The sequence below is a fragment of the Tupaia chinensis genome, unplaced genomic scaffold (assembly GCF_000334495.1).
Source record: "Tupaia chinensis unplaced genomic scaffold, TupChi_1.0 Scaffold144472_1, whole genome shotgun sequence".
NCBI lineage: Eukaryota > Metazoa > Chordata > Mammalia > Scandentia > Tupaiidae > Tupaia > Tupaia belangeri.
In genome coordinates this window covers 83,168-91,897 of record NW_006204331.1, presented here as the reverse complement: position 1 = coordinate 91,897, position 8,730 = coordinate 83,168, and the positions used below count along the sequence as shown (strand labels likewise).

General features: G+C 65.9%; 1 protein-coding gene across 1 annotated transcript in view; it reads right to left on the bottom strand.

Moving 5' to 3' along the window:
- The window catches only part of SLCO4A1 (solute carrier organic anion transporter family member 4A1), a 23,536-nt gene that overhangs the window by 5,378 nt on the left and 9,428 nt on the right, over positions 1 to 8,730 (bottom strand). Inside the window, exons 3-9 of the mRNA XM_006167107.3 lie at positions 8,521 to 8,730; positions 7,472 to 7,562; positions 5,800 to 5,921; positions 5,413 to 5,524; positions 1,857 to 2,011; positions 768 to 963; positions 484 to 575 (exon numbers count right to left, since the gene is read on the bottom strand). The exon at positions 8,521 to 8,730 is cut by the window's right edge and continues 20 nt beyond it. Of these exons, the coding sequence (XP_006167169.1) occupies positions 484 to 575; positions 768 to 963; positions 1,857 to 2,011; positions 5,413 to 5,524; positions 5,800 to 5,921; positions 7,472 to 7,562; positions 8,521 to 8,730 (978 nt within the window). The remainder of the gene's footprint in view (positions 1 to 483; positions 576 to 767; positions 964 to 1,856; positions 2,012 to 5,412; positions 5,525 to 5,799; positions 5,922 to 7,471; positions 7,563 to 8,520) is intronic.

Here is an 8,730-nt window from a genome sequence, read left to right as displayed (position 1 = left end):
TTAGGCCTGCAAGCTGCAGAGGTGCTCCGGGGCGGAGCCGAGCGGCGGCCGTGGACCGCCCGGCTGTCTTGGGCACGCGCCCTCCCCGAGTATCCGGCGGGCAACGCGCTCCCGCGACCACACAGGCCAAAGCCGCCGGCAGCAGGTGAGGCCACGCCCTGCCGCCCGGCCCCCTGCGCTCGCCTCATCTGCGCATGCGCGCAGCGCGCTCAGCGATGCCCCCTTTCCCCACGGGAGGGCGCCCTACCCCTTGTTCTGTTTCTTCTGTGCCTTAGCAGGTCTGGGGACCCTCCGCGCCTGGCGAGCCCAGCCCTCCCCGAGGGGATGTCCCATCACGCCGTCCCTGTCCCAGGGCGGCTCTCTGGTCCCCAGCACTTGCTGCCAGGACGACGCCTGCCCTGGCTCACGGTGCTTCTGACCCCGGGGCCCAGGGCCAGGCCGAGGAGCAGGCAGGACGCCCCCAACTGCCCCGTGTTCCCTCACATCCCAGGGCGCAGCAGCACGCGGCTGGTCCTTCCACCTCGACATGTGGAAACCCGCTGGAGGACGCCTGAGCTGGGGTCATGCTCTCCTCACTTGGGAGGAGGCAACGGGCCTAGAGAGGGTCAAGGCTGCACGCGGCAGAGAGGAGGGCTGACTGGGCATTTCAGGGGACGTCACGGCGTCGTCCTGGCTGGCTTGGGCTATAGAATCCTTTCCAAAGTGACCGCTGTGCGTGCCCAGGCTGGTGTGGTTATGCCCCTGTCCCAGGATCCACCTGGCCTCACCTCCCCACGTAGCTGGCCGTGACGCCCGCCATGGGCACACCGGGGCAGTGGGCGAGGAAGGCGAAGGTGGCCAGCAGGCTGGTCAGGGCGCTCAGCAGGCAGAGCCGGATGGTCCCAGGGCCAGGCAGCTTGAGCTTGTTCACAACGAAGCCACCTAGGAGCGTGCCCCCACCACCGGCTGGCACCACCAGGTACCCTGGGGGGGCAGACACACGAGGTTCTCAGGGTGGGCCCATCTGTACTGTACAGGTGGGAAACGGAGGCTTGACGCACCAAGTCTGAGCTCTCTGCTGTTCCGGCCCCGGCCGAAGGCCCATGGGAGGCTGCCCCGGAGGTCACATGCAGGGGTGCAGGGCGGGAGGAGGAGAGCCCAAGCGCTTGGAGGCCAGTGATCTGGCCCTGCAGGAAGGCTGGTCAGTGCCTGGTGGCCTGGGCTGGCATGTGGAGGGGACCCCGAAAGGGCCATGGAAGTGCTGGGGCTAGAGCTGAGGAGGCTGGGAGGGACAGGGAGGGGCGCTGTGGTGGGGAGCCCTGTGTTGGGGCTGGGAGTGGGGTCAGCCGGAGGGACCAGGCAGGAAGGGACGGTGGTGGTCCCTAACTTGATGCCCTCTTCTGGTCTGGGGTGGAGGGCCCCCAGGGTGTCAGAGCTGCTCAACATGCCCCTGCCCACCACCTGCCACCTGCTGCCAAGCCTGCTCTCTGCACACCCAGAGTGCCTGAGGAGGTAGCCAAGGAGGCGTCTGGCAGGCCCAGGGCTCCAGTCACGTGGTCCCCTGTGGCCTGGGCCAGCAGGCACAGTCCCTTCTGCAGTGAATGACAAGGGTGGCCTGGGTGGCAGACAGCTGGGACCCTCCCACTGAGGGCACAGGGGACCCTACCCAGCCTGTCCAGGGAGCCAGTCAGTGCCTGTGGCCACTGTTTCCAGGTAGCCCGCCTGCCCGAGAAGCACCATCCCTGCCCACCAGGCCCGATACCGGGCGGGGAGGGACTGGGCCACCTGTTGCCGACAGCCCAGGGCTGGGCTCCAGGTCCGCACCTGCCCGGCTGCCCGAACACCCATGCAGTGGCCTCGCGCTCAGCCATCCTCACCGAACAAGGTGGCCGCTTCTGAGGAGCTCAGGCTGAACTGGGCCTCGAGGAACTTGGGTCCGAACGTCGACATGCCAGCGATGAGAGTGGCCTCAGCGGCCCCTGCCAGGCAGAGCAGGACAAACGTGGGGTTCTTCAGGAGCAGCCAGGTGGCGCTGCGTGGGGCAGAAGAGGGGGCACCAGGGAGAGTCAGAGGGTCAGAGCGGCCGGGCCAGGGTGAGGGACCCTACCCCACGGCACTGCCCCATCCCTGAGCACGGGGGGCCTGCACCAAGGGGTGGGCTGGGGTGAGGGCAAGTGGGGTTTCCACATCTGTCCCAGAGAGGCCAAGGGCAGGCTCGGCTCGGCTTGGGCAAGCTGGGGACCGAGAGCCTGCGGCCCAGCCTGGCCTCCTGTCCTGGCATTGCCGCCGTCGACTAACGGAGGGCCTTGGGCAGAGTTCTAGGCACTGTCCAGTCTTCTGCCCAAAAAAGGGCCAGCAAAGGAGTGGCTGGAGAGGCCGAGGTCACAAGGCCAGGATTGGAGGCCCCTGGGGACAGGTGACAGAGTCACAGAAGGTGACAACAGATTTTTACTACCAGCCCTGGGGGCCAGGGGAGGGCCCTCCAACAAGCCCTGCAAGGGCCAGCCTGCCCCCCCTTCTCTGGGATTACTAGGGACAGCGGCCGCCGGCCGGAGGGAGGGTCTCGGCGTCAGCCCCTCAGAGCTGACCTGTGAACGCCCCCTTCTGAGAACGAGGAGCACTCTGCCTGCCTGCTGGGGGCGCCCTGCATCCCAGGCAGCCGCTGCTGACCCTGCAGCCCACCGCCCACTGTGGGGCGCCCGGTCCGCGTCCCGGCGTGGCAGCGGACAGGCTGGAGCTCAGGCCGGGCCGGCCCACAGACGCTGCACGTGGCTGGCACAAAGGCCCTGGAGCCTGAGTCAGGGCACGGCGTTTGTGTGAACTCCCGCCTGGCCATTTAAACACAGAAGTTGCCGAAAGACTACTAAAATGCCATAGAGGGAGGCCAGCCAGTGGAGTGGCAGTTAAGGCGCTGGACTCCCACATGACCAACTGCGGTTTGAATCCCAGGCCTGGTGGCTTGAAAAATCACACTGGACGTGTGGCAGAAGCCCCGAGAAGAGCGCGGAGGAGAAGGGGCTGCGGCATGGCCATTCCCCGGGGGCGGCTTCTCCTGTTTCATCTGTCTGTCTCTCTCAGGCGAGCACACGTGCCCTATAGCAAAAACCTAAAGGAAAAAGGGGGAAAAATATGTGTATATATGTGTGTGTGTGTGTGTGTGTATATATATATATATATTTTTTTTAAATGCCTTGGGGCCAGCAGGTGGCATGGTGGCTCAGCTGCTGGACTCCCACATGGACAACCGCAGTTCAGGCCCTAGACCTGGTGGCTTGCTTTCTCATTCCCCACCCCCACTTTGTCACTCTTTGGTCAAATTAAAATAAACAAATAAGTAAAGCTAAATAAAAAATAATCCTTTAAAACAAAATTTGAAAACAGGCCACAAAGGGCGTTGAAGAAGATGAACCTCCCTCTCTTGCTGGCCAAGGGGGGATCTTTGAACGGAGATGCGCACGCAAGCCGGCCGGGCTGGGAGGGCTTGGCCCCTGGGACTCAGGCCACGCGGTCCGGGCAGGGACGGCAGCGGAGCACCGAGGCATGAGGCTGACCAGAGGGTGCGGCTGTGGCCCTTTCCCTGCCCTCGCCCCTGTACTCCCTCAGTGCTGCTGTCAGCCCACCCGTGTCACGCTTGGTGGCCGTTGTCATGGGAGCAGTGGCGTGTGCATGCATGTGCCTGCACGTGACAGCCTTTTGTGTGGCAGCTGCAGCCTCGACAAGCCCTTCCTCCACAGGTCTGGGGACTGGGCACCCGGACCGGAGCCCTGTCAAAGTGACTCTGGCAGAGTGCCTCCCCGTGAGGACGCAGCAGGACTAACGGGTGCTGGAAGGGAGTGTGCAGCATGCCATCACTGGGCCAGCAGGGGCCTCCAGGGAGCTGCCCTGGTGAGGCCAGCCACGAGGACCCCGCCACCAGAGATGGCACGGAGGCTCCTCCTCTGTCCCCGCCCCTTCTGAGCAGGGGAGCCGATTCCCCCCAATTCACCGAGAGGCAGAGAGGCCCTGGGTCCAGGGTCCAACCAAGGGAAGGGGCAGATAGAGGAGAGCTCTCCTGAGCGGGAGCCACTGGCTGAGGGTGTGGGGGTGGGTTTCCAGGCAGTGCCCCCTCCCCACCCCCCTGTGGCCGAATGAGGGCTGGGGCTGAGGGTAGGCCGTACCCTGGGTGTCCCCCTCCCGCAGCTCTTCCCAGACCCGCCCAGGCCATGGGATGCCTTCCCTGCCAGGAGGGGCGACAACGCCTGGGGTCACTGGGGCCCAGCCCGGGGTGCTCTGCTGAGACCCTTGTGTTGAGCCTGCTTTGAGAACCCGCCATAACTTGACAGGCATGTGCTCTAGGCCTGTTTGCCACCAGCGGTGGGTCTGGGGAGCCAGGGGCGTGTGGACCTCTACAGCCTGGTGAGCTGGAAGGGGCCCGGGCTGGGCCGGGCGCCGAGGTCACCACAGAGGGCTCTGAGGGCCTCCTGCTGCCAAGTGTGGGGGCGGGGGCTTGCACCGGCGTCCCTGCAGCCCATGGTGTGTGTGGCCTGGGCAACTCGGCTGTGCTGTGGGGCTCACACCTCCTTGGCCAGTAGCTCTGGCCCTGGTGGCCTAGCAAGAAGCAGGAGCTGAGGGCGACGCTCCAAGTGGGGACTGCACCCCCTCTGGCTTGGCTGGCGGCTCCCAGTGGGGCCACTCTCAGTGCCCACACCCCCCTCCTCCGTGCTGAGAACAGGCTGCAAGGATGTACTCCAGGGCAGTGCCCCGCCTAGGGGCGAGATCCGCCCTCAGGAGCATAGACGTGGGGTGCTGGCAGGGCCAGCGAACCCCAGCAGCAGGGATTACGGCCCAGCCCTGGGGAAGGCCACCACACATGCACGTGCAGGGTCCTGGAAGGGAGGGCCCCCAGGTCCCAAGCTCCTCTAAGACTGGGAGCTCAGTGTCCTGAGGTGAAGACGACAAAGCCAGGCAGATGGTGACACCCAGAGGAGGGGAGCCGTGAGCCGCCTCCAGGAAGAGGGGCGGGAGCTGCGGGAGGGGGGCCTCTGCCCTCCTGTGGTGTGTAACGACGTGGCCACGGGCTCACATCGCACTGGGGGTGACCCTCGGAGAAGGGTTAGGTTTGCCACAGCTCTGGGGACCCTGGGACATGGAGGAAGTTCACTCTGTGGCCCTGGGCGCCTCTGCAGTGCCGTGAGGATGGTCCCTGGGCCGTGTACGCACAGGCCTGCCTGCTCTGGGACCCACCGGCAGTGGTGGTGGCCCTCACTTGGCCCGTGGCCCCCAGCCCGGGAGGCGCGCTCCGTGACCCTCATCCAGTACCACTGGGAAGCACTGGGCTGTGGAGACGGGGCTGTGTGCTCACCTTTTGGGGGACCCTCACAGTCCAGGACCCTGGAAAGGTCCCAGGACACAGCAGGAAGCCCCCCCTTGCCCCGTGCCACTCCCTGCACTTACAGAGGCAGGTCCCGGATGGTCTTCCCGAAGTCAGGGTCGCTGGCAGCCTTGTGGCCACCGTCCTCCAGCTGGTGTGTCCCCGCAGCTCTCATGACCACATAGCGTTGGGAGCCTGGAAGGGCTGGAGTCAGTAGGAGGCCTGGGGACCCCCAGCCCAACCATGGGAGGAAGGCAGGGGTGAGACAGACCGTGGATCATGGGAGCAGCAGCAGGAGAGGGGCCACCGGGGACCGAGCCTGCCATGGCCCGAGGGGGAGAGGAGGCTGCCTGCTCTGTCCCACAGCCACATGGTTCTTTCCAGCCAGTGGGAGACAAAGGGGTCGCACATGCAGGAATGAGGCAGGGTGGAGGGAGGGCGTCCCACGTTGGGAGGGCCGGGAGACCTACCTGGCAGCTGCCGCGGGTAGCCCAGAATAGGGATGGCGACGAGGATGGCAGCGACCCCAGCTCCCAGGAAGCCAATCCACCAGGCACCGACCCACAGTGGGCTCTCAGTGGTCAGCTCTGTCCTGCAGGAAGAGGCGGGGGTCCTGGGTCAACACTCCACCCACTGGGCTCATGGTGCACACACGCTGGGTGACCCTCTCCTCCAGGCAGACTTCCAGGCTGCTTCTGCACACTGTCAGTAGGCCCATGGGATTGCTGGCCACAGGTCCCACTCCATTCTTGCAGATTGAAGCCAGCTCCACCGGTGGCCTGGCCACCACCAGGACAGCTCAATGTCCTGACCTAAACTCGGGGACCCAAAGAGGCTGCCTATAGCCCAGTCCCGGCACTGAGACCATAGATGGTCATGGTCACTGAGGAGTGGGCTCTCAAAGCAACCACAGGGCAGGTGTCCCTACGCCAGCACCAGTGCCCAGTGGCGTCCGGGGGTCTTGTGAAGCTCAGGGGACAGAGGGCTCAGCTGCAGCTCCTAGGGGCCTAGGTCCGTCAGGCGGTGACAGTGGCCTGAGCAGGGGCACTCGCGGTGAAGGTGCGCGGCAGCCACAGAGCACAGTAGGAGACGGGGCTTCTCCAAGCTCCAGCTTGCAGGGATGGGTCCTTGCGGGGTGAGGATGAAGGCCAGCAGAGGTAGGGAGAGGGGCCGCAGAGTGGGTGGAGGGACAGGGAAGCGGCGAGCCTCGACCCAGCACAGACGGCAGCGGCGTCATCAGGCAAGGCCCTGCCACCTCCCTGCTTTGTGCAAAGCAGCCGGCCTGTGGGGCCGAGTGGGCGTGCAGAGTGGGCCAGCATGCGGGTCGGGAACAGTGGCCCAGCCTGCCAGGCTCTGCCCAGAGTGAGCACTTCCCCATCTGACTGAGCCGTGGCAGCTGAGGGCTGAGCACTAGACCCCGAGCCGGGGGCATGGTATACAGGGGCAGCCGAGGTGAGGTGCCCAGGACAGCTCGCGGATGGGAACACTCAGCAAGCCGGCACAGAGGACTAGGGTGGGCACCATCCCCCGCGCAGGCGGCGAGGCCCAGATCGCCTTCCCTCTCCCAGCTCTCCCCCATCTGTGTCTCTCTCAGTCTCTGTCTCTCCCTCCCTTCCTCTTGTTCTCTGACTCTCCTGATGAAATCTGCAGAAAGGATCCCAAACAGAACTGTGGGGACGGAGCTGTCACTGACAACTGCGCACTGCAGCAGGAAAGCCACTTCGGCCGGGAGCTGCTGACAGCCACGGCTGGGACCTGCCTGGTGGGTGTGGGCAGCCTTCCACGTGCACGTCCTGGGCCAGGCTCCCAGAGCTACACCTGGAGCCCCGAGTCAGCCAGAGCCAAGACCAGCTCTGGATGTCCCCTGCTCTGGGGCAGGCACCGTGGCTAGCTCCTGCGTGCGGTGAGGGGGGGCTGAGGCAGGGGTCCCGGGAGCACTCACCGTCGGCCCACCTCCGTGTAAATGCTCAGCAGGGCGCCTCCAGCTAGGTAGCCAGCAGAGGCTCCCAGAGCTACACCTGGAGCCCCGAGTCAGCCAGAGCCAAGACCAGCTCTGGATGTCCCCTGCTCTGGGGCAGGCACCGTGGCTAGCTCCTGCGTGCGGTGAGGGGGGGCTGAGGCAGGGGTCCCGGGAGCACTCACCGCCGGCCCACCTCCGTGTAAATGCTCAGCAGGGCGCCTCCAGCTAGGTAGCCAGCAGCAGGGCCCCAGATGGCTGCGGTGTAGAAGGTGGCTGGAAGGCAAACAGAGGCACTGACCCACGGTGTGCTTTCCAGGCCCCGCGGGGCTGCCAGGGCTGCCCCGCGACAAGCCCCAGCCCGCCTTTCTGACGTCATCAGTATCAACCTTTGGAAATCTCCCTCTAAGCCAGCCATGACCCTGACAGAGCAGAGCCCCCTGTGCCCCTGCCAGGCTGAGCACAGCGTTCAAGGGGCACGTGGACTTGCCCTGGAAAGGCGAGGGCTCCTCTGGAGCAGAGGGGCTCGGGGCCCAGAGGCCTCTCCCTCGTTCAAGTCCCCAGCCTGGGGTATCGAAGGGCCAATGGGGGAGGGACACCTCCTGCTCGAGCCCCTGTCCCGGGATGGAACGTCAGGTGGCGACAAGAGGAGCTGGCGTTGTGGTTTGCCCAGTGTGCCCAGGGCCACCAGGGGCTGGCGAGGGGTCTCTGACTGTTCCTAAGGCCTCTTCCCTGGACAGCTAAGACACGCAGAGGATGTGGCAGTGCACAGGTGCAAGGCCACGCTCAGAAGTGCCACCGAGGGAGTGCAGGATCCCGGCAGGCCTGCGTGTGGCTCCCCGTGTCCTGACAAGTGGTGGTGGGTGTGCGAACCCCGGGCCCAGCAGCTGGCTCCGATGGGACACGACGTGGGACGTGCGAGGTGCGCAATCTCTCCCCTGTCCCCGACTGCCCCATGGAGCGGGCACGCCATGGACACAGACGAGGCACTCGCACTGCCCCTCAGCCTCGTGGCACATGGAATGCCCAGGTGGTCAGACTCAGCGGCTGCCCCCGCCTGTGCCCGAGGACCCCGAGGGGGGCTCTGACCCCACATCCGGTTGTACAGAGGCTCCTGGACAGTGCATCCCTCCCCTCCGGAGCTCAGGTCCGACACGCCCACCTCCCACGTGTGAGCGCCCAGGGCCGTGAGGACGGGGGACATGGTCACCACCCTGCCAGCAGGCCCGCTCACCGATGTAGATGGGCGAGCAGCTGGACTCGACGTTCTCGTCCAGGTAGGTGACGCCCAGCGTGTAGAGGGGCGTGGCGCCGGCGCCGAGCAGGAACTGGCCCAGCATGAAGACCAGCTGGTAGCGGGACAGGCCCGAGCTGCCGTCCGCACAGGCCAGGCTGTGGTTGGCCGGACACGTCCTGACGCCCGGGCCCGCCCCGCCCGTGCGGC